A 26692-nucleotide genomic window follows, 5' to 3' on the forward strand; every position below is an offset into this window, starting at 1 on the left:
TTATCCTCTGGATAGGCCAGAGCCTTAATGTTTGTGAATACAGGGATAAATCTTGACTCTGAAAACGTGTAAATGGTTCCATCAGATTCAGGACATTCTAGCTGCTCGATAAAGCAGATCCTAAAATCACCAACGCAATAATATATTTAGATTTGGGCATTTTCTTTCCTGGATGTACACATTTATAAGCTTCAAAGCCTAACTTTATTATTTCTCATTTTAATGGCTTTATATTTTTATGAAAATCCATTTTGTTATTTTTCTTGTTGGCATTTTTTAAAGCCTCTTTACTTTGTGTATTTGAAAATTTAATGAATGTACTGTTTACTTCTGCTTCTTTTAATAAAGATGCATGTCATCTGGAACTTCTGGTCAATGTGAATTCCGTTTTCAAGTATTCCCTCACCTAGTGTTAATTAGCGGGTCTTCTGACTGTCTTCATTATTTTCTGAGTACTCAACTGCCTTTTTTAAGGTTTTACCCTATAAGTCTTTGAAGCAAAATTTGCTTAGCTACATCAGAATTGCCCTCTGTAACAAATATCTGTAATTTATGCATCCAAGCAAATTTAATTCTTCAAAGTAGCTGTCTTGGAAGGTTCCACATTGATTTACTTATTTTCCAAAGTTCTAAGCATTTTGGAAACCTCTCATTTTAGAACTGTTTTCATATCTAGCCAATAAACCACGTGAAGGAAATCAGTCTTCAATATTTATTTGTCACAGTTATTTTTGACTCTACAATGTTACTCTGGTTAACCCACCTGTTCATCAAACTTAGTGTTATATTATTCAAACAGCTTCAGAGGACTAATAAGCTAACACAGATGAAAAGAACAGGCCAGAAGTTCTGGAAGCAGCTTTCAGACACTAATCCTGTGGGTAACTGGAAGACTCATGTCCATATATAAGTCTTAATTTAAAATACAATCAAAATAATATTCTAACTACATTGTAGATCTTATATTTTGAAGTAGAATTTTGGGAGCTATAACCCAATTTTTATGATTCCACTTACAAGGTTTACGCTTCAGTTTAATGTTATTCACATAAATTTCTTCTAACTGGGTTTCAATGGTTTAATAGCATACATATTTTATATAATAAATTTGTGTTCAATGTAGAAAGCAAAGTCAGACAAAATTTTTTTAAAATCACCCGTGATTCTATCACCTAAAATAAAAATCAGGAAACTTTTTCTGTAAAAAGTTTTACCAGATGGTAAAATATATTAAGCTTTGTAGGCCATACTGTTTCGGTTGTAGCTACTAAGTTTTGCTATTCTAGTAGGAAAGCAGCCACCAGCGTGGCTGTGATCTAAGCAAACTTTATTTACAAAAATAGGCAGCAGGCTAGATTTAGCCCACAGGTAGTAGTTTGCCAACACTTGACCTAGATTATTAGAATTATAAGTGTTATTTCATACTGTTCACGCAGTAATAAATGTGAAAAGACAAACCGCCATTGCTAACATTTTTCATTAGCAATAAATCAAGAATATCTTTCCATGTCAGTAAATGTAGAATTGGATCATGATTTATAACAAATTATATTCACTTATATGCATGTACTATAATTTATTCAACCAACCTTAGATATTTGGGTTATTTGTGGTTTGCACTTTTATGGTGTTAACAAGATATTGAAATAGGAGTTTGGTGGCCTCAGAACAAAGGAAACCTGCCCAAACCGCAAGCAATTGGCATCAAGTATCTCAGCATCTTAGAGTAAGTCCCCAAGGAACCCCCAGACACAAACATGTGGCATTTATAAGAGGACACAGAATGCAGGCTACCAACATCCTACCATGCACATTCCTGGAGCATCTAAGTACTGGAGGGCTCACAGGTATCATTCTGCCTGGGTTGGATGCTTCTGAATCCAGCCCAAGTAGTACAACTAGACGGGCATGTAAGAAAGGACACTGGCATTTCATTTTTCAGTCTGCTAGCTCCTGATCTTGGCGACCTGCCCCTCATGCCAGGTAGGGGAGAGGAAGGTTGGGGACAGATGATCTGGACCAAGAAAGGTCAGAAGTTGAAGGACCTGTAACCTCAGTCTGGCATGTCAAGGTTGAATGAACTGGACATCCTGAAAGGTGGTCAAGCTTGAGCCCTGTTGTTGGTAACCGGCAGGAAGGCTGATCACCAGGACCCTGGCAGCAGGAGGCTGAGGAGCAGACTTCTCTGGTGGCAGGAGCTGAGGAAGGACTGGAAGAACCACATGAAGCCCTTACCCATGGTCCTCGAGAGACAGACAGCATCTGGACACCTGCCATGCAGTGAGCATCAGAGACTGTCGTTAAGTACAAAAACATTTGGCGTGATTTCTTCTCTCATTCCTCCTCCTAACCCTAACAGTTGGGAAGGGCAAGAACTAGAAATTCTAGGCTGGGGCAGCAGGGAGGAGCAGACTATGCCCTTTCCCATGGTCCAACCTGAGCTGGGAAGAAGGAAGTGTTCAGTTGCGTAAGAGCCTGAAGTTTGAATAAGGCCAGACTTTCTGATCTCTGATAATGTCTTGGAGGAGTGAGAAAGGGCTATTCCAGGAGTAACAGGCCATCACGCTCATGCTCCACTGAAGTCACATAGTCAATAAACCAGTTTGATAAACAGCATTGTGTGTAGACATCTCTGTATACCTGCCTAATGATTTCCTCAGGACCTAACCTTTGAAGAGGAGCTGCTGGCACAAAACACACAAAGAGGAGCATGTGCGTTTTTGGACGTGTGCTGCGCATTGCCAGACTGCGCCCCAGAGGGGTTCACAGATTAATACTTCCGAGCTCTGTAGGAGAGTGCCAGCTTCCCTGTACCTTCACCAGCCTACCTACCCATTGCCTGGGCCAATCTGACAGATGAAACAGAGTGCCTCGTTGTTAATTTGATTTGCATTTTTTTTTATATCAAAGGGGTTGAATATCTTCTTGTAGGATTAATGATTTGTGTTTCAAAGTAATTTTTTAAAAATCCTGAATTCTGAAGGGGAGCAAACTCTTGAACTAAATGCACTTTTGAGAGTTAAAAACACTTTTACCAGTAGTAAGAAGTAAACTTTACAATAATCACAGGCTTTCTCTCGCTCTCTCTTTTTAGAAGATTTTATTTATTTATTTGTCTGACAGAGAGCAAGCATGGGGGGGGGCAGCTGCAGAGGGAGAGGGAGAAGCAGAGGGAGGCTGCTTCTCCCTCTGCCCTCCCCCTGCTTGTGCGTGTGTGTGCAAGCTCTATGTTTCTTGCTTTATCTCAAATAAATAAATAAAATCTTTAAAAATATAAAGACAGTTTTCCACAACGGTGGTTGTGATTTGTTTTCCTCCCAGCAATGCATGAGAATTCCAATTGTGGTACAGCCTCCCTAACACATGGTATCAATACTGTCACTCCTTTTGGTTTTAGCCACTCGGGTGGAGGTGTGGTGGCGTCTCACTGAGGTTTTCATTTCTATGTCCCTACTGACTAATGGTATCGAACACCTTTGCCTATTTTTGTTGGCCAATTATATAACCTTTTTTTGTGAAATTCTTGGTCAAATCTTGTGCTCCCTCCCCCCCTTTTTTACCTTGAGAAAAGTGCTCGGCAAACCAAGGTCACAACTTTAACAGAATTGTTCTTTATACTTTCTGAGGTCACTGAAATATACTGCTTGTCACTTCTTGGTACAATTAAATTTTCCTTTCTATACTTAATAATACTTAATATTTCACTAAAGAGAACTAGTAGCAGAGGCATGCAGTGAAAGGGCTGCTGCTCATATTCTTTCCTGCATTCACAAGCACCTTGTCCAACACCTCATTATTATTCCAAAAAACAAAGCAATGCCCGCATTACTGCTTAACACTCATTAAACCAAGTTAGTTCACTTTGATAAGGAATTCTGAAATCATTCTCCTCTGTCTTATCTTCCCACTTTTGAATAATGAGAAATTAATGGGTGTCAGTCACAGTACATACTCCCTTGCCAGTTGTGCAGTCTTGTGAGAAATGAAACTAAAAAGCCCATAGGGCTCTGTATCAGGCCAGAACCCCCCTCCCCACAAAACCCTCCAAAACACTGCAAACCTGTATGTTTGTTGATTGGTGTGCTGTAGAAGATTTCCTAACCCTTTGCTTCATTTATCCCCTCCTTATCTACACATTTGACACAGTAAAAGTGATGGAAACCACCAACTGATGACAGATAATTTAAAGTTTAAAGTGGAATTGCATTAAGACAGTTCATAGATTTGGTGGGTGGGGGGAAGGGGCAGCAGCACATAAGCCGCCAGATGAATAAGCCAATTTAGTACCTTGGCGTTCTTTGCAAAACAAAATGTAATAAGCGATGTACAGATGCTAGAGCATCACTATATTGGTGGGTGCAAAGGAAAGGGGCTTCATTAGTAGCATAACAGGTGTGCACCTGCCTAAAGGAGCAGCAAGAAAAGACCAACATCACATATAATGATCAGATACAACAGTCAGTTACCCCCTTTTATTTATTGGCTGTTTTCCTGAAAGGTATGTGCAAAAAAACCTTGAAAAATTTGGCAATAATTTGAATGCACTGTTTAAAAGTGTTTTTTTTTTTCAAATTTAAATTTTATTTAATTAACCTACAGTGTGATATTGGTTTCTGGAATAAAATTTAGCGATCCATCACTTAAAACAACACCCAGTGCTCATCAAACCAAGTGCTTTCCTTAATCTCCATGACCCATCCGGCCCATCCCCCACCCACCTCCTTCCATCAACCCTCAGTCTGTTCTCTATCATTAACAGTCTCTTTTGGTTGCTTCTCTCTCTCTTTTTAAGAGTTTTCTTTTCTTTTCTTTTTTTTTTTTTTTTTGAAAGCATAGCTGTCTTGGCAAGGCAATAACTACACATCCTTATTTTAAAATTTTATAATCTTACAGATTAGATTTGCTTAAATTAGAAACATAATAGTGAAAACTTCTATACCTGAAGAACAGGTCAATAAATCAGACCAACAAATGGGAAAAAAGTGATCTTATAATGGGAATAAACACAGTCAGCTTCCCCATGGAAACCACATCTTTCTTTTTAAGTTCCCTACCAATATCACCAACTTCTCATTAGCAAACAAACATCTGGTTTCCTGTTTCTCACAGAAACGAGGAAGCTGGATGAGTTTGCCTCTGATATTACATTTTCTTCCATTTGCACCTATTTTCTTTACACCTCTGATGAAAAGCTTTATGGTATCTTTTATGTTTCTTCTCTCCTTCCTACAGTTCTGGCTACTTTCTTTCCATTGGGTTCTTTCTGTTTACAAAATGCTGAGACTTCCACGTTCCAAAAGCCATTCCCTGACTTGGTTCACTCCTGGAATCTTCCATCTATCTTCCCTTTGGTGCAGAACATGAAGTGGTCATGTGAAGTGGCTCATCTACGTCCTTTCTTCCCGTCTATCTTTACCCTCCTGCAAAACCAATGGTCTCTCTTCGGTCTTCTCTCGTATTGGGCCCAAGTTCCTTCTTGAAATGCTTCTCCCCCTTGATCTTGACAAACATGGGCCTTGCCTGCTTCTCCCTCAACCTCCACAACAGCTCACTCTAGGTCCCCTTCGCCAGCTCCTATTCTTTCGCCTGCCCCTCGTGTTGGCATTCCTCAAGACCATACTCTTGTCCTCGTTTGGATCTAATTCACTCTAATAACTTCTTCTACCACATTAAATCCATAGATGAAATCTCTACCTTTCTCACAAGTTCAAGATCCTTTTCCCCTGATAGTCTTTGGAACTTCTATTTCTAGATGGTTCATGGGTGTTTCAAACTCAACATGCCTGGTACTGAATGAATGAGCCCCACATAGGGGCCCTTCCAAGTAGTCCCCCTATCAATCAATGACCTTGCTCGCTGTCCAGCAGAACTGTCATCAAGAACTCCTGAATTCTTCCTTCTCTTATCTTCTCTGTTTAATGAATGACCTAAGTTTATTGATATTATCTTCTAAATATTTCTTCTATTGGCCTTATTCACTTTTTATCCAGCAGACATTTCCTCAGCATCTACCATGTGCCACTGCCTCATTTCAGGCCCTCATTATTCTCCCTGGATCGCCATAAAACTTCTTTCTAGATCTTGCTGCCTCTAGTCCTGAGCTCATCTCCTCTCTCCTTTCCTTGCCTATGCTCTCATAATCATATAATTGTATTTTGGTTTTGCATAATTTTTTTCACAATTAAAATCGTTACCAAGGTAGAGAGATCCTCGAGTCCTGCAACAGTATCCTAATTCACCTTTGTGCCCAGGGTACGGAAAGCCATAGGTGGGCAACCAATATGTTGAAATAAGGAAATGCTCATTTCAGCGCAGTGCATTTTAGCCTCACAAGTATTAATACTAGGAATTCACTGTTAATGGCTAAATCATAAAGTGAAATAAATATAGATAGAACAGACATTTCTGCTATTATGTAAAATACTTGTATCGTTGTTAAAGATATATATTATATATACAATCAATATTTAATGTCATCTGAGGTTGGAACAATTCGTTTAAGAATGGGTCACCTTGACATGTACTAGGACAGAGTCATAACAAGTACATTGTGCCAGGTCCAATATTCTGATTCAATAAAATGAACAAATCCATAGATTTTATTATCTTCCTTATTTGGAATCCTACATAAACTTATATATATAAACAGTAAGCATGTACCTATGCCAGAAAATCTAAAGCACATGTAAAAACAAAATATCAAAGCACAGCCCATCCTCTTCGTGACTAAATGGATATCCTGTTGTCATGGCAAGGTTTCAGTCATAGCAACACTGTGGGTCTTATGTTTGGAGACTCATCAGAGATTTGTAGCTCGACAGCCCATTTTGGCAATGTTGTAAGCAGTCATAAACGAATAACATCACAGTCTACTCATCTGCACTATCAATCATTACGTGATGGAGATATATTCATGCAATAATGTTCTTTAAGAAATTCCAAGTACTAGGACCTATGCCATTATTTAATTTTCTTTACTCTTTTAGGTAATAGATACCCGTTCCTGAAAGTGTCATTTTGCAGACTTTGTATCTTAGTGATGATACCACTTACGGCCTGTCCAGATCCTCAAGGCACATAATCTTTATGCCACGTGGCCTGAGATGGACCTGGTACACTTGGAGTCTTCTCTAACTAGATTCCTCATTTAGATTTGATCTAATTCCAGATGTCCTCAAGCATTACCCAGCATAGTATAGGCTGGTTAATCTTACAACACCTAGCAGGTTAGTCTGTTTGCTTTATTAGTCACAGGACTTCTTGTTGGACAATGTCTGATCTCAATGCCTCACTTGAGGGTGAACTGTTAAACAACCTTTGGAAACAAAGAGTTTTCTATATGGCTTATGCCATTTTGCAGATGTGGAAAACACAACAGAGTCCTGTTGTGACAAGCCCAGAGACACAAGAAGCCAAGGACAGACACGAAAATTAAAGCTAGTTTTTAAAATTCTCAGAGCACTCAAATATTATACATTGGGTCAACTGATGCTGGTGGGGCCCTTCACACGGCTCCAGCTAAATCCCAGAAATCCCGCCTCTTTAAGCACCGTTGATCACTGTTAAGCTTGTTAATTCCTTTTTTTTTTTTTTAAAGCTTGTTAATTCCTAATCAACTATGTTTATGTCTTATTTTCACACCTTGGCCTTTAGACTAATCCTGGAAGGAGGGAAAATGGTCTATAAACTAAAGTGACTCTTCACTGAATCAGAAGCTATATATCCTTATTTAAAAAAAAACAAAAAAACAAAAAACAAAAAGAGCTTACTTATTTGAAGTAACTTAGGGCTCGTGAAAGTTTGGTGACCAATTTTGTAAGTTCAGAACAGCTGCTGTACTTCCATTTTCTGCCAGACTTAGGATATCCTGCTCTTTCCATTTGAAAGCCCAGGTCAGTTGGGTTCTGGCCACTGGGCTATACCCTGCAGGATGTTGTGGTCCATCTGCAGGAGATGATGGTCCCTGCCTACCTCTGCAGGACAACTGCCCTGTTGTCCTTCAGGCCACTTTGTTGGGGAGCAGAAGCTGCCAGTCCCTCACTCAGATAAAACAGTGACATCTCCAAGTATGTCCATGCCAACAGCTGGCAGCCCAGCTCCGTATCAATGAGCCGGCGCCGGTACTAGTGAACATGTCACCTTCCTAAGGGAGCACAAAAGAGGGCTTGTGTGCTAGAGTTTGAATCTAATGAACAGCTTTCTCCTATTTTGTGTGGTTTTCCAGCTATTTGACTTGTACAATAGAGAAATCATATTTCAACCTCTTCAGGTTGAAAAATTGCCCCTTTTCCGATTTGTCACCCCGAGATGTGAAACAGTTATTTCTGAGGCAGCTTTATTATGGAAAATAGAATAAGTAACTCATATCACTCAAATCAAGTCCCTCAGGGAGCAGGTCCAGTAACGATTCAAAAGCCAGGACTAAGATTAAAAACTGATTTTCTAGGTGGAATGAGGAGCAGGTTCTTTTCTCCTAGATGAATGGCCTTTTGCAGGGGAAACATCGATTCAGAAGGTATAAGGGAAAACATCTGAATTCTGCTCCTCCCACATCTATCCTTTCTCGATGCAGAATTTAGGGGTTAGCTTTGAAACTCCAGGTAATGTGACAAGGGAAAGGTCAACCTGAGAGGTATTGAGGAAACTGTCTTTCTTCATCTAAGAAATGTACTTTTATTTATTAGGGAAAATTTTAAAAAAAATTTACTTTCAGCAAACAATCCCATTGCCTCCGGCTGTTCCAGGGAGCTAGGAGTGGGCTGTCTCTCTTTATGGACCTAACTGGGGCCTGCCTGTCCTAAGGAGATCGCACTTTCAGTGGCTGGGCGGTCCCAGTGTAGGAAAGCTAGTAATCCTTTTAAAAATATGTTGCTAAAGGCCAATCACACTTTTACATCTTGAGTCTAGCATTTGTGCCTGAATTCAATCTGATGCTTTCTTATGAAACTGTCAAAGCTGGCTTTATATTTAAGGCTATGGGTTGCAGAAGAAAATCAGTTGATCATAGAAAGTTTCCTTTAAAAAGTGATGTTAATTCAAGAGGCCTGGACACCTAAAGGGGTCTGTGTAGAGTTTCTCATTACCTAGATTCTTTAGGAATACTGTGACGGGGGGCCCTATGGCTATAAGTTTATTTCCCATCCTCCCTGTGCCCTGAGATATATTAACTCATCAAGTCATTGGCAGTTATCATGCAAAGAACACAGTATGTAGAAATAGAGAAAAAAAAAACTCTATAAACCTCCCACACGAACAGGAGTTGTTGTTTTAAAGATTTTACTTATTTGAGTATTTGAGAGAGAGAGAGAGTATTTGAGAGAAAGAGAGAGAGAGAGAGAGAGAGAGAGAGGGCACAAGCAGGAGAGAGTTTGGAGAAGCAGGCTCTCTGCTGAGTGGGCAGCCCAACATGTGGCTTGATCCTAGGACCCAAAGATCACGACCTGAGTCGAAGGCAAACATCCAACCAACTGAGCTGCCCTGGTGCCCCTAAACAGGAGTTTTTAACCTGCGGAGGTGGGGGGTGGTCTACAGACTCCCAAGGGGCCCATGAGTTCACAGAATCCATGAACTTGGGGGCAAAACCCCCCATATCTTCACTTATATCTTCACTTTCATTTATCTCTGATTGAAATTTAGCATTTTCTTCAACGATAAATGAAGGCAAAAATAGCCATCTTGATGGCACCTGCGACTTTGCCCACTGACAGAAATAAGATATTTTCATCATATACTACAGTTGTCATAAAAATCTTGAAATGTTTATGCCTCACGTTACTTCAAAATTATCGTAGCTATCGGACCCGTTGTTAGATCTTATTTAAAGCATCATTGCTATGTCACTATATCATAATAAAAATTTGGCCACTGTATTCAGTGTAATTGATTTTCTTTGTAAAAGTATAAGTTTCCTTTTATGGCTTTAAAAACATCATTCTGGGGATCCCTGGGTGGCGCAGCAGTTTGGCGCCTGCCTTTGGCCCAGGGCGCGATCCTGGAGACCCAGGATCGAATCCCACATCGGGCTCCCTGCATGGAGCCTGCTTCTCCCTCTGCCTGTGTCTCTGCCTCTCTCTCTCTCTCTGTATGACTATCATAAAACAACAACAACAACAACAACAAAACAAAACAAAAACATCATTCTGATGGGCGCCTGGCTAGCTCAGTCAGTGGAGCATGTGACTCTTGATCTTGGGGTGGTGAGTTCGTGCCCCACGCTGGTTGCAGAGATTACTTAAAAATAACAATGAAAACAAATAAAAACGTCACTCTGAGACTAGGCCACAGGAATCCCTAGCACCAAAAGAGGTTCAGGACCTCTGTGTTTATGCCCATCACTTCATGCTGCCTTCTTTCCGTTCCATCATTTTCAACCACTTTTTTACCAACATCCTGAAATCCCTTCCTTATCCCCAAGTGTCCTCTCAGTGCTTCAATTCTATACACCACGCAGTCTTTCACATCTCGAGTCCTGTGGAGTACTGGTTCCCCTGGCGGGAATCCTCTTCCCTTCCACCTTCCGAACTGGGGCCCCCATTTCCATGGCCAACTTCTTTCCCACCAGGCAGAGAGAGCCTAAATCCTCTGCCTGGGACTTCCTTTCCTTCTCAGACAAGGTCAGCCTCTCTCTCTTTTCATTTAGCTTGTCATCACTTGTTCAGCATTTATCCTGGATGCTCTCACGAGGGCAAAGCCCAAGTCTGCTGATTCACCATCACACAGCCCGGGCCTAGCAGGATGCAGAGTACTCAGTAAGCACTTAATAAATACCTGCAAACACATGCATGGACAAACCATTTTGTAGCTTTCTATTTAGTGTATTACATGCATTTTTCATGTTGCTTTTATGTACTGTAAGGCTGCCTAATAGATTATTGGGTATAAGTAATTTACTGAAATAACTTCCCTAGTCCTCATCATCTTCTTTCCACTTTTCTTTAATACAAATACTGAAAAAAAATTTAAAAAAAATACAAATACTGCCATAGTAGGCATTTTCGTACATTTTAATTTTTTTTGCTTTGTATTTAGGATTATTTCTTTAGTATAAATTATAAGAAGAGGAATTAAATAGTCAACAGAATGAACTTTTATATGGTTTTTTATTTATTCTAGGACGTTGCTTTCCAAAAGAGTTCTCTCAATTTAAGATGCCATAGGTAACATAAACAGAACATCTACTAGTGGTTCTTCAAAATACTTAAAAAAACTTTTACTGGATATTAATCATTATGTCTTATGGATTAATCAAACGATTGGATAAAATTGTTGTTGAAAAGAATAAAATAAAAAACATTTTCCTTCACTCAAAATGATGATACCCTAATTAATTTCCACTGAGTAAAAATAACAGAACTAAGAACAAAGATATTGTTCTAGGAAAGACAAATTGCTTTGACTTAAATATGGCTATTTTGCTAGTTAAATGAGTACAAATCATCATGAAACTGTGACAGAAGTTCAAATATTTGCAAGCAAGGAATAAAATAATCTCTGTTATGACAAGAAATTCTAGAATTTATGTCATTTCCTATTTGAAAGAAAACAAAACACACATTTTCTAGAGGCTAACTAGTTAATAGCATACAAAAATTATTAAAAAATTGCAAACTACGAACATTCTTTTACAAGAAGCCAGAAATAAAATGTATGGGCTGACAAGTTTCTCATTTACTGACACAAATGCCAGCAGGCACTTGTCAGGCAGGAGCGTGTTTCCTATTCTGATTACACCCTCTGCTCGCCTCCTCAGTAACCCACTCTGGCTCCAGGCGGGGCTGCTTCTCCACAGGGAGCACCTGGTTTTCTCCCTCAATGAATGGAGATGTGTTGGGATGTCGTTGCTTTTAGTACTGTAACTGTGTATAGAACAGACTGCTGACCTATGAGGTGGGGTATCCACCTTACGGGAGACAAAGGTGGAGTTAACCAGGGTCCTCTTGCCCTGTTCATAAACTAAAGAAGGTGCCACGGCTTCCCCATGAAATTCTTCTTACTGGCATTAATGTAACATGGGCAGGACCTGAAGCTGCAGAGGCCATAACATTTGAGATACATTAACCAGTGGGAGAAGGAGTAGAAAGACATTTCCTCCACTTACAGCAATGTGAAGAAGACCAAGAAGGTCCTTCCACATTTTTTTTTTAATTTCTTTTTTAAAAAAATTTCTTTTTATTGGAGTTCAATTTGCCAACATATAGCATAACACCCAGTGCTCATCCCATCAAGTGCCCCCCTCAGTGCCCATCACCACATGTTCCACGGGGAGAGTCAGGCTAATCAAACCTTAACGTCTGGAAGGGAAACGCAAATGTAAATAATTAGCATGAGATAATAAAAGAAGCACAGAAAGAGGAAGGTAAGTACGGGTCCCGTTGCATGGCAGCATGGCATGAAATGATCATAGAGTCAAAAGGACAGGGTTGGGAAATTTCTTTGAACAACGGTTGCTTTCTATGGCTACCATCTGTTGACTATCTGTTAGGTGATAGGAACTGAGGCTGGCGCTGGCATCGTTGGTTCATCGATCCTGCCAGCTCCGGGAGGTAGGTATGAGCCCTCCCATCTAACAGACGGACAAACAGGTCAGTGAACAGGATTTGATTAAGGTTATCTGGTCAGTGAGAAGTGGAGCGAATCTCTCTGATTTCAAGCTCGTGCTCTTTTTACTACATTTGTATGCAAGGTAGGTAAATGGCGCTCAAAAAATCATGTTCTTATGTTCAAAGACACTCAAAACTTGATTTTTCAAAAATAAAACTAGTTGTAGAACAGGGTGGGAATAGAAATAACACATCTTTCTGAAGTGATAGACATCTTGTAGTGTCACTTAGTGAAAGAAGTCTCAAATAACTTTCAGAAAGCATGTGTGGTTAAAGTTCATGCACCCTCATCCAAAGTGGCATATCGTGGTAGTGAATTTGGGCGAGAATCTGGGCTTGAAGCTACTTTCTCTCTGACACAAAGCCGTCATTTTCCCTAACCAGATATCACTCTCTAGTATCCATCAGAGGACTCTATCATTAAATAAGATAGTATATATAAGACATTTAGCATATTAGCATCGGGCACACGGCAAGCATTCAGTGACACATTAATTATTAGTAGCACAGCTCTTACAATTACTTTTTGCATCCAAGTCTAATAAGCTTGGATTTGGTTTTCTAGAATAAACTATAATAGGTGCAACATAATGGAAGATGATGATAGCTGGCCACCACAAGGGGCATCTGTCACCTTTCATGGACAGTAGCAAGAAGAGACAGCTCCATAAAAGAAAAGAAACCCAAAACTGTAAGAATATCAATAATGGGCCTTTTTGTTATGTTTTACATTTTGCCAAGCACTCGCAAAATCATTTCACTCGATTCATAAAACACCATCATGATGCAGGGAGGGCATTATTCCCAATTTACAGATGAGAAAATAGAGACTCAGGGAATTTAATGCCTTCTCTGGAGTCTTGGCTAGTTAAAAGAGCAAAGAGTACCACAGTCTACAGATGCGCTGTCCAAGTCACTAGCCATGTTAGTACGTAAAATTAAATAAAATTAAATACTCAGTTCCTCAGTAGTATAAGCCACATTTCAAGTGCTGAATAGCTAGTTAGTTGGACAACACAGATTACAGACTGTTTTTTTTTATCACCCCAGGGTATTTTACTGAATAGAACTGGCCTATAAAAAAGAGAGCACCAAACTATAAGTGTGTGATACCATGCCCGGTATCCACTGTAGCGAACCTGATTCTCAGAGCAAGAAATCAGGGAAGTGGAAAATATTTTATAGATGTTTCTATGAAAAACACTTTAAGTTTTATACTGTAAAGCTAAATTTGTGTGGTACCATCAGAATTGGGCCTAGAATCCCCCAGAGTGCCTAGTACCAGTGCTTTGAACACAGAATCTACGAATATTTATTGACTGATTCTATTTGATCGCCCACCTATCTCAAAAAATATTTCATTGTAAGAGAGTTCTTCCTGAAGCAAATAAGTGGAATGTCATCAAATGTATGTAATAACCTTGGTTAAAGTCTCAGGGGGAATTTTTGGTTGTGCATTTATAAAATTATTTGATATACATACAAAGTCCTCTTATATTCCAATTTCTTTTCAATGCAGAATGGTTGTAAATAAGTATAATAAAAAGAGGCGAATAAAGTTTTTGATAGTGATATAAGCCTAAATGAGGGGATAGCCAAGGTTTTGCTTTGGGGAATGGTTTATAACATATCCCTAGTCAATTATAAGTTAGTAGGTCCTTAGTACATCATAAGTGAGTCTCAACTTTTGGTTCACTTTCTTAGGGTGGTGCTAGGAAATAGCTCTCAGAAGTGGAGACTAACAGTAAGAGCTCAGTCTTATTTCAAAGCAAGATAAAGTGCTCAGGAGTTTTGGAAGTTAGTTTCCAGAGTGTGACAAACACTTAACTACTTAGGAACCTTCGGCCTTGCCTGCCACTATGTTGTTGTCAGATTCAAGGTGGACAGGCAAGGATGGAGGCGGTTTCATTTTTTAAATTGACTTTGAAAGTCTTAATGATATATGTACATTTCATGAAAATATGAGCCTTAGTATAATGGTCTGTTCTCTTTAGACAGATGGGACTCAATTTATGTTCTACACGATTGTACCCCAGAATTTCAGACTTAGGATGTTTGTCATAAATATAGCTAATCTATTATTTTATGAGGGACACTAAATCTCGGCCTCCCGGATTTGGATAGATGTATGCTAAATTTACGATGGCACTTGTCTATAAATGACAGATGCTGCCAAAGCAGAAAACTATCATTTTCTTCAACTCAACAGCACAAGGTTCTGTTGCTAGAGACAGAAAGAGGGGAAGAGGCAGTTACGAAGACCTTGCTGGCTAATCGATGGAGTCCTGTGGCAGTCAGCGGAAATGAGAAGTTGTCATTTGGAAAACTTGGCCCCATTTGTAACAACACATAAAAACTATGAAACACACAAGGGAACCCATAAAAATGACGAGGCGAGGGTCTCTCCATTTGTATCATTGGCAGAAAGATTCTTCGACAAAATTGAAAATACACTTTTGTAAAGCAATAGGGTAACCATAAAAAGCTGAACTACAGCCTCTCCAGGTAAATCATACTGATCTACTGGCTGATAACTACTTTGGGTTCATACCCGAGGAATTGCCACAATGCAAAAACATAGCATGCTGAAAACTCAAATGAGCTGTTTTGAGGTACTCTATCCTCTCTCCTTCTTTTGTCTTTTCTGACACCGTCATCTCACAGTTCCCCTGGTATGATCATGAGGATGGGCTAAACAAAACCATCCACTTAACCCCAGTAGGAATATTTTCAATGGAATGATTCAAAATGCTCTAGCACCTCACATGAGCTATTTCACGTTTCCTAGACTCAGGTTCCTCAGCATTACCATATTTTGGGGAGCAGCCTGAAGGTGGTAACTATATATTATTTTTCTTTGTAGCCTTAATATCCCATACATTAAATAAACCACAATAGGTTGGAAGTTCTTTGAGCGCAAAAGACATCTTTGTGTTTATTGTTGCACCTCTAGTATCTGGCAAAATATACATATATACTACACCATTTAGTATAGATAGTAAATATTTCTTGAGTAAATAAATAGATACAAAGTTTATTGCATGAATGAATGAAAGATGGATACAAATCTCCCCTAGCAGTCACAGGGAAATGGAGAGGGTCATACAAAAATGTACAGGTGACTAGAGTTTATAAATTGAACACATTTTATGTGTTCCTATTGTTATATTTCAAGCAGAACATGCTCGTTTCATTATCTTTGCTCTTAAACTGCATTTACAAATATATCTATAGCATTTTGAATCATTCCATCTGCTTTCATCTGTTTAGACAGCAACTGATTAAGGATTGTTTAGTTCTAAATAGCTTTATATATTTTAAACTAGAAATGGATTTTCCCCATTTGATCTCTAATTAATTAAAAAAAATCCAGTGCCAAAGACTAGACATATGGACCATTAGGTTGACTACCACAACATTTTATCATTAGGTTGATTATAAAAACATTTCATTATTTTCAGGAAATAAGGCTTTTTGAAGGCTCTAGGTTTTTTCAGACCTGCTATGAGGGGTTAAATGCTGTCACAAAGAGCATTCAATTTGATGTATAGGGCATATTATCACAGGGAAGTGTACTGTCATATGGCATTATGACACTTGAACTCCAGGGAGAAATTTGGGTCGAGTGTTTGGCTAATATGTTCTAGCCATCTTCCTGAAGCTGCTTAATGCTTGCTGTGTTTTGACCCTAATTCTCCTAAAGCACATTTCTCCTCCCTCCAACCATGTTTTGAACTCCCATTGATGCATTCGTTAAAAGTTGGGATAGATCCTGGGAGACTATGAAACCATTTCTTTGGATTTTACATCTAATTCTACCCCAACTTCTAAAGACTGAATGGAACAACTATTTCTAACTGACTTTAATGAAACAGATTTAGTTTTTTTCAATAATGTGGTCAGAACTTCTTACAATAAATGAAATACAAGCTATTATACTTTAAACTCATTTTGTTTACTGACCTGAGAGAAAGAAAAGAAGGTTTGCCATGATACCCTGAAGTGTTTATATCTGAGAGCACCATTATAACAAATCTCTTTGGATTGCATAGATCCGGCCACAAGGTGAGCCGCATTATATCTCCAAATGTATCATAAAATTTAAAAGAATGGTTGTCCCAAGTGCCAAAATGGCAAGTAATAAAGCTTTTCTAACTCTCATAAGATTGTTAGGTCACTTCTTAGAATGAATAATCTGCTTTCTTGAGGAACAGATAGAGGGCATCTGTGAGTCCCATGCTCCTTGTTAGATACTCTGAAAGAACACTTTTGCTTGGCTGATATTTGGTGAATTCCAAGATGCTGCTCTCCCAGAGGCTCCCTCCCTTAACATCTGGCTATTTCCCCTCCCTCAAGATTTGCCCTTATTGGACAAGATTTGCCCTCTCCTGCTAAGTTATTGATGCTAAAAGAGGAGAATGGAAATTGAATTAGTCAATCATATGGATGTTGGGAACCTGGATATTTGAAATCTGATAGCTGAGACATCAAGTAACTAATGCCTTTACTTTTGATTTAAATATCTAAGAATTATGTAGATCCTGCTTAGGTCCATTTGATAGGAACTCTTCATTCATAAGAGAAAGACCAATGTTAGGCAACTTCAGTCTCATAAGAATTGGCCGTCATCTATAATTTTTCACTGTCATTGTTACTCTAATTTTTGGCTGACTCCTTAGAGATAGTGTTGTCTGAAATAAAATATTTGGTCAGTTAAGTGCCACAGTCACTATTCCTCTTCCCTTCCCCTTCCTCTTCCTCCCTACATTCTACTTGTTTTTTTGTGTCTTCTATTCTTCTAAGACAGGATTTTTGTTGTTGTTTTTGTTTGTTTTAAGTGGGCCCCCCGTGCTGGGCTTGAACTCATGACCTTGAGATCAAGACCTGAGATCAAGAGTCAGATGCTTAACCAACTGAGCCACCTAGGAGCCCTCTAACATGGATTTAAAATGGAATAAAAAACCAGTTGACAAAAAAATTGATAACTCTGACAAAGATGTGGGAGCTTTCTAAGGATTTAGAAATGGGTAGTTAGTAACAGGTTACATATCACATTGTTTAGATCAGATTTCCCATCTGGGCAAAATTTCTAATTTTCCAACTTGAAAACTCTACTACATATATGTGGGAATTTTTGCTTAGAAGCTGATACTCATTTGAAGGTGACAAAATAATATATATCTATTTAGCAAATACAACCCACTTTATTTTTAAATAATGCCATCCTTAACAATTTTGGTATTGCCTTTGTTATGGATCTGATAGAACAAATAAAGTATTTCATCAGTATGAATATTTATAGAAAACATGGGGAAATGAATAATTTATTTTTAAGATTTTATTTATTTATTTGAAAGAGAAAGGGAGAGAGCATGAGCTGAGGAAGGGGTAGCAGGAAAGGGAGAAGCAGACTCTCGGCTGAGCTGGGAGCCTGATGTGGGGCTCAATCCCAGGAACCTAAGATCATGATCTGAGCCGAAGGCAGCCACTCAACCAACTCAGTCCTAATGAAGAAATAATTTGAATGAATCAACTAAATGAATTACCAAATCATTTATACAGATTTTGAATAAGGAAGCATGGAAACTGAGGTAACCCCAAAATACAGGTGGTTACCACTGTTTCTAGTCCAAGTCTGGACAGTGACACAGTGAGTAAAACCAATAGTATTAGACCAAGTACTTTGGGGTGGATAAGTAGAGGATGCAGGATTAGAGACCACCACATGGCCACTGAAGAAGAGATTCTGTGCTTGAGATTGGTTTTCCTCTCTCCCTATTCACATCCCCTAGGGTGATTCTAGATCTCAGTTCTCTTTCTTTGTTTATACCACTGTTATACTTGACCTTGGTGTGCTCCTACGGCTTACTAGGCAAACACAAGTGCTCAGGAAGTCTCTTACATTGAGACCTCACTAGTATTTGATGGTAGGAATAAATGCCTTGAATTACAACTCTAACATACGCTCATTGGGTACCTTGTAGGTATAAGAAATGCTGTGATTGTGACCCAGGCCCCTGGTTTTCTATTTTCTATATTGTTCTTTCCCTGAGTCTATCCCTTAGTCTTTGACTTTTTTTTTGGTTTTCTTCGTACTCCCTTTCCCCTTCTTCCATATTTTCCCTTCTCTTTGTCTTCTATACTTTTATTGATTCTTCTTTCATTGATCCTTCCCAATTTCCATTTTCAACTTTTTTTTCTGCTTAATACTTTTACTACTATCCGTAGACAAACCCAATTCCCAAATAATAGTATAACTAAGGGGAGCACCGAGCACACACAGCAGCAATGCTGAAACATTTGCAATACCTACCAACTGTGCTATTAGCTCAAGACACAAAATAAGCTGAGAGGAGGGAGTGACACTAACCTCTATTGTTTTATCATTTTGTGTATGAGTTCTGCTATGCTTAAAGAGCGTAATTCAGGTAGTAAGAACTTTGCCAGGGTATTGTTTCAGAGAGGCAACAATATCCTGTAGAAAATGAAACCAGTCAGGCAGTCAGGAGATGATAGATCCAGTTCTTCCAAACACTGGGTAACCTCCAGTCGATGACTGCTAAACTATGGACCCTAGCTCGGTCTGCTTTTTTGTAAACTCTAATATCTGATAGGACTGCATCAAGGATTAATTAGATAATATATACAAAAAGACTTTGTTCTTTAAGAGAAGTGTGATGTAATAATCTAGTATCAATCATCTGTTCATCAGATAACACGATTTAGTGATTTTATCACACAAAGAACAAAAGTTTTTATTATCAGATTTGGGTTAAACTCACTCCTAGGCTCCAGAGCTTTTGGAACCAGCATTCCTGGGACCTAACCAATAATCGTCCCTTCCTAAATAGTCTTTTTGTCTTACCAAGCTTTCTGAAACTTCCCCTGATAGCAGTAGATTTGCTCTTCTCCAAAGCCCTAAGCAGCCACAAGAAGGCATTCTTAGGCTCTCCTAAAATTCTACAATGATTTGACGAGCAGAAGAGAATAGAAGTGTGTGTGTGTGTGTGTGTGTGTGTGTGTGTGTGAGATTGCATGTGCTTCCGACAACAGAGAGGTTCCTGAAGAGAGAGCCAAACATTGAGAAAGGGATACATTCTCTTAGTCTCCTTTCATAGACACTGTTCTTCAGTTAGTCACTGGAACAGGATTACTTATCCATGTTGGGCCCCGAGGGGGCACTTGTGAGTGTGTGAAAACCTTTCAAACATCCAATTTCATGGTATACATGCTAGAAAAATGAATTTTTTCTCTTCTTTCTGAATCATTCAGTTTGAACCTACTCAGAAAAACTGCAGATTCATTGGACTATGAAATACAGACTCTTCTTAAGAGGCATTTCCTCTGGTAGGCCATTTCCAATTACGTAAAGTTGTTCTGCTAGTCAATTCATAACTGTTTAAATAGCTTCCCTAAAATTCATTTGTAACTCTGAGGGGAACTCTACATAGATCTTCAAAAATCAAAATCTTTTATTACTGAACACATTTCCAGATTCATTTAATAATGCCACTCTCAGAAAACTTCACCTTTTTGCTCCTCCCCTCCTGTTTACTGTGATAAAAGAATATAAAAATGTCTATTAATAAACAACTTTAATCATTCCTGTACTGAAAAAGTCTATAGCAAAAACCAAACATAAAATGAATAAAAAGGTAATAAACTCAGTGTTTTAGATCCATTTCTTGATTTTTTGTCTAAACACATTGCCACCAAGTAGCCTCTACTTACTTTCATGCATATATACATATAATATATATATTTACACACACACACACATATATATATACTTAAATGTATATATTTAACATGGAATGGTAACATCAAATGCTTAGGTTCCGTGCAAACACATAACCTTTCCTGTGAAGGAAACATATTAATATTTAAGAACAAACCATGGAGAGTAACATGCAACAGCTGAGGGGAGGGAGGATGGGGTTGGGGCAGGGGACCCAGAGAAACACAAAGAATGTAAAGAACAAAAAGTGTCATTGACCTGATTTGTCAGAGCTGTTGCCTGTGATTGGAGTGATGGAGCAGCTGGGATTAGCCTTTGCGCTGTCCTTGGAAGAAACCATTTTGGGTTTATTTTTCGTTGCCTCTAGTGCTTTGACCTTCTTGGCATGTTTACTTCCTTTGTAGTGGGCCTCGGCCTGGCTCTACAAAGGAGAACAAATCAGGCTCATTTTTTTGCTACTTACAAACACCACAATGGATGATCATGCAGGAAAATATACATTCAATCCTAGGCACCACGGACAGTTACAACTCGGCACTCAACTATGCTTTTGGCATTTAATGAAGTGGTAGACCAGGTGCTAAGGAGGGTTTGCGTATTGAAACCTTCTCTACAGCACAGAGGACCTGTGTCTTTAAAAAACAGACATCATTGTGAGTGGACAATAGGGCCAGGGCACAATCACGAGGAAGGTGAGTTTTGTCATCAGCAGTGCCCTCCCACCACTGCCCATTGGGGTTACTTTTCAAACATCAGCTGGCAGCAAGATGCTTTGAGTGTCCTTCCACAAACATTCCGTTTTGGTTCCTTTCAGCTAAAAACCTGTTTGCTCTGCATCTACTTTCTTCTGGCTCTGCCTTGAGAGCTACTGATAGGACAAAGCAACCTACTGGTGAGTGGAAATGGAGCTACATTTTACAGTCATCTACATGTGCTTGATGCATCATTTTGAAAATTCCAGTTCCGAGAACAGATAATTTAAGCCACAAAGGAGAGACAGTCCTTGTTTCTAATCTCAGATGTGATTCTGAAGTCAAAACAGTTAGTGTTGCGTTCACTTATACACAAAGCATAGGTGGAACTGTGACTTTAATACTCGATCAAAAAGAAGAAAAGAGATCAAGACGAGTGACTACTAAAAATCTTTAAAAGACAAAAACAAATTACAGCAAAACAAGGAAACATTTAATCAATTTATTAGCATTTGGAAAATTTCTCTCTGCCTATACAATAAAGATTGTATATTTTGGGCACCTACACTAATACACAGATTAACAAAAGCATCTAAATATATTCACTTCAATTTCATTTTGAATAGACCCTGAAAGTAAAAACATGCAGTTGGTGAAAACAAAACAACAAAAAAAACCCAAATTAAAACATTTGTTATATGGTATATTAGCTTAGTTATAAAGGTGAAATGGATAATAAACTTGTGAGTTTTCGTTACAGAATTTCTAAAATAATAACGTTAATGTCAGTTTTCCTTATATAACTGTATATATTTGAAGATGAGTATATTAATGTTTTCATTCATTTTCCCCAGCAAGCCGGATGCAGGTGGGGTGTGTGTGTGCCGCGCACATGTGTAAGTAGGTGGGCGGAAGTGACGATGGACAGAACAAGCCAATTTTCAATTCTATATTTCAACTCAAGATACGTTAGTGATTTTTTCTTAGCATCAAACACTGATCGCCCAAGGTCAATAGCCTTATGTGGACTGGATACGGTACCGAACTTCCTGAGTATCTTCTCATGAATGTCATTTTAGATCATCACCGGTTTATAATTGCTCTTAGGTGGTTTGCTCAAGGACTTCTCATCTTGTTCTCTGTCCATTTGGAAAAAAATAACGATCCCAAGGGAGGAGAAAAGTGGAACATAAGTTCTTTATTTATTACGAACCGGGAACGCTTAAATCCAGCTAATATAGATGGTTGGATACAAATTAAGAAAATATACAAAGAAGAATTTAAAAACTGATCACATGAAGAAATGATAATGACTAATGTTATGGAGCCTCTGCCAAGCTCAGTTCTAAATGGATTGTGTGTATTAGCCCATTTCGCCCGCATAATACTCTGAGAGGTAGGTACCATTATTAATCAGCATTTTGCAGGCGGGGAATGAGACACAGGGGAGCCAAGTGGCACCCCGAAAGTCACCCAGGTGGGTGCAGAGGCCATTTCGCCGAGCTCGAGGGCTCGCACAGGGCCTCGCGCTGGGCTACAGCACAATTTTTTTTTTATGATAGTCACACAGAGAGAGAGAGGCAGAGACACAGGCAGAGGGAGAAGCAGGCTCCATGCACCGGGAGCCCGACGTGGGATTCGATCCCGGGTCTCCAGGATCGCGCCCTGGGCTAAAGGCAGGCGCCAAACCCTGCGCCACCCAGGGGTCCCTACAGCACAATTTTAATCAAAGGAGAGAGTCGCACGCAGAGAAGGCTCCTGCTTCTAATGACTTGGTGACAGTCATGTCCTCACGGAAGTTCCCGTGAGGAAGTTCCCGTGAGGAGTGCAACCCTCCTTCACTGGGGAGAGCATGCCCCGCACAACGGTGGGCCCGTCCTCCCCGAGGAGCAGGGCAGGCTGCCTGGGAGGCGGGAACAATCCCGAAGCGGCATCGGGCGGCCCACGGACTCAGCCTCCCAAGTTTGCTGAAGGGCCAGTGTGGCCTGCACGGGGTTCTCTGCTAAGCCTCCCTGCCCAAGGCAAGCAGTGCCGTTTCCTCGTTGCAGGTTCCTGGCATCAGGGCACAAAGTTCACAGCCTCAGTTGGCACTGAGGTCCAGCTCCAGCAGCGACACCTGGCTGGGGGCCAAGCTAGAGACCCCGCGGTCGCCGCGATCGGGGGTCCTGGGGCTGTCACCGGGAGGGGTGGTGGCGGCCGGCCGGGGGCAGCCCCGCTGTGTGCCATTCTGGGCGGCAGCGCTTTGCTAGCCTCACGACTGCATCTGGGCCGTGTCAACAGCTCCTAAGCCCTGGGCAGGTCTTCAAGCGAAACCGGGACACTGTTAGCGCCACATTAACCCGACTGCATCATCCAGGGCTCTTCTGGGTCGGGGAGGGAAAGCAGCAGGGCCAAGAGCCAGCACACCCGGGAACGAGGACGCAACCAAGCCCAACCAGCGGTGGCTCTTGTGCCACTTGAGGGACCCGCCTGCCCGGCTGACTGCTTTCCCCTCAGCGACTAAGGGGCAGACCCTGCCTGGCTGGCTCCACGGCCCCCTCGCTGCCCCCCTGGCCGGCCGCGGTGCCCCTGACCGCCGCGATCCAAGACGCCCCTGGCCGGGAACTGGCGGAGCAGAGCTGCTCAGCGCCACACTGACCTGCAGCACAAGAATTCCTCGGGGTCCAGGTTCTCCTCTCACGGGTCACCCCAGCAGCAACCAGACTACCTACCGGCAGAGGAGGAGCTGCGACAGGACGCCACATCCTGGGACCTCCTCTTCTGTTCACCTCCAGTTTTGTCACTAAAGCCTTTTGCTTTCCCAGATCCTCTCCATCTCTCAGGACCCCACCGGTCCAAACAAAAAGATAAACAAGGAGATGATGGATTGCTTTAAAAATAAAAACTGCTCTGAAATTCACCTGTGCTCGCATTTCTGGTTTTTCTCTTTTAAAAGACTTTATTTACTTATTCATGAGAGACACACAGAGAGAGGCAGAGACACAGGCCGAGGGAGAAGCAGGCTCCCTGCGGGGAGCTGGATGTGGGACTCGATCCCAGGACCCCGGGGTCACCACCTGAGCTGAAGGCAGACGCTCAACCCCTGAGCCACCCAGGTGCCCCCTATTTCTGGGTTTCACCTTACTTCTAATTTGTTTTTTAATATTTTATTTATTTATTTGACAGAGAGAGAGAGAGAGCCAGAGAGCAGGGAGAGTGGCAGGCAGAGGCAGAGGGAGTAACAGGCTCCCCACTGTGCAGGGACCCCGATGCGGGCTCCTCCCCAGGACCCCAGGATCATGACCTGAGCCAAAAGCAGGTACTTAACTGACTGAGCCACCCAGGTGCCCCACCTTATTTCTAACTTGGACTTCAAAGACCTGCCTGGGATCTTGAAACATGATGGTAAACTGTGTTCACCTTTTACAGGAAAAAAACAAACAAACAAAAAAAAACAAAAAAACCCACACACTCCAAACAGAAACTTACAAAGTGCCTGGGGAAAAGCTATGTTACTAGAGAAATTCCTTAATGATTTATTTACCTGTAGAACTCACCTTGTTGCATTTTCAAAAGTAATTAGAACTCTTCCCTTCATTAAATAAAGTGCATCATTAAAACTATAGGTGCCTATTTTTCTGAGACCTGAGATTTCAGGATGTTAAGCAATGTTACATGGGAAATAGCAGAGGTCAGTTAATTTGCAGAAAAACTCTATATGCTAAATTAAAAAGATGCCAAATGAACTTCCATAAAAAGAGGTTACTCCAACAAGGAGAAAACATTATTATTATTGCATAAAAAATTAGTTAGTGCTTGCCATGTGCTAGACATGGAGAAAGATTAATAACAAAGGACCCTACTCACAAGAGTGGTTGAAGGAAAAGACATGCACGCAAATAACTGCAACTCAAAGCCCAGAGTGGAATTGTAAAAAGCAACAAAGAAGTATAGAAGTTGGGAGAGGCAGATCTCTTTAGACTGGAGGCATCATGAAGCTTCATGAAAAAGAAGCATCGCAGCAGGTGGGGCCTGCTGTGGGGGGTGGTGTTCTAAAGTGGCAGGAGGGAGGAGGGGGAGGTATTTCAGACTAAGGGAACAGCATGTGGAGGGTTGTGAAGTCCTGTCAACTATGCAGTGTTCCCTGGGCACGTCCACTTTTCAGCACCACTAGAACACAGACATGTGAAAGGAACAACAGGGAAAGGCTGCTGCATTGTGCTGCCCTGAAAATTATTATCCCCTGTAAAACGGGAAATGTATAATAATGGTGTTCTACGATTAAAAAAACAAATATTCTTTTTGTAGGCATCTTATAGAGAAAATGGGTATAAAGTAAGATGTGGCTTTTGCATCACAGATTTTATCCTCTGCCCCAAACTATAATCCTATATTAAAACAACAACTAAATTATTTATATTAAAGCTGTAGTAATTGAGATAAAGAGAATGGCACTTTAAATACCATAGTTAAACATATTAGGAAACAAACTAAAGATTACTGAGTATTAGCTAAATAATTATTTGAATTTTTGCTTTAACATAGACTATAATTAACTATCAAAAGGCTTCTTGCATGTACTTGCTGCGTTGACAAAGTCACACACTCTCAGAGACAAGCTACTACGTATGAAACATAAGATGCACCCAAGAACAAGGCCGACTCAATCCAGAGATGGCTGGTAAGTCTTTCCACTGATATTTGTGATTTTAAGGCCTACAATATCAGTAATGACGTGCTACTGGCTTCGATGTGCATTTCATTCAATCCTCAATCCATTAGGATCCTTTGAAAACAAAGTCTACCCAAAATTATGATCAATATGGGATTTTTAGCTTGGAAGGACATAATGCTTTTGCTGATTTCTAGTCTATAGCTAAGTGAAACACTGCAGGTTGCTAAAAAGCCTGTTGAGAGTCGTCACATTGCATAACTCCAGGAGGGAGCGAGTGGTGTCTCCTGGATGCCTGCAAGACCAGGATTCTGGCCACAGCATTTCACATTTAATGGCTTTACGGTACCTATGTAGGAAAACCCATCAAGTCCAAATATTTCTATATTACTGACTCTCTAGAAACGTGGCTCTCTAGAAAGAAATGGTGTGCATTCTAGACTGCTAACTCTTTCGGGGCCTAATTTAAATTCTATCAAATATCATTAGACAAAAATGAAGTTCTTGGCTGCTGCTGCTTTAAAATGCCCTACTTGAATACATGAGCATCACATATATACTTGTTCACATTATCAAAATCTCCCCATGTAGGCAGATTAACTCATTTCTTAAAATGCTAACTAAGATCTTTAAAGTGGGCTTCAAGTTTTCAAGTTAATTTTTCAAATGCAGCCAGCTACAAGTCTTGATGCTAGTGTTTCTCGTGCATGATTCACTGGTGTAATTACTTTATACATTAAAACATGGAGAAGCTATAAATGGACCTAACAACTATGACAGAATTTATATAATGAATTACGAAAACACTACAGTTTGAGTTTAAAATCATCTAGAATACAGCAAAAAGTGACTTTTTTTAAAAGAAAAAGTGTTTTAAAAAAATTTGTTTCTTGTAGAGTTCCAAGTGAACAAAATTTTGCATCATTTTCCCAGTGTTTTATATTTCAATTAGGTGAAGATGGATTATTAATTTTAGATGATTCCCAGCAATCTAAGATTCTTTCCTTCAATA

General features: G+C 40.1%; 1 protein-coding gene across 9 annotated transcripts in view; it reads right to left on the reverse strand.

Moving 5' to 3' along the window:
* ZNF385B (zinc finger protein 385B) overlaps positions 1-26692 on the reverse strand; it is a 369586-nt gene that overhangs the window by 7501 nt on the left and 335393 nt on the right. For all 9 annotated transcript variants that reach the window (XM_041721854.1, XM_041721855.1, XM_041721856.1 and 6 more), the window contains one exon: positions 20596-20758. In XM_041721854.1, the coding sequence (XP_041577788.1) occupies positions 20596-20758 (163 nt within the window). The remainder of the gene's footprint in view (positions 1-20595; positions 20759-26692) is intronic.

Source organism: Vulpes lagopus, chromosome 11 (genome assembly GCF_018345385.1).
Source record: "Vulpes lagopus strain Blue_001 chromosome 11, ASM1834538v1, whole genome shotgun sequence".
Classification (NCBI taxonomy): Eukaryota; Metazoa; Chordata; class Mammalia; order Carnivora; family Canidae; genus Vulpes; species Vulpes lagopus.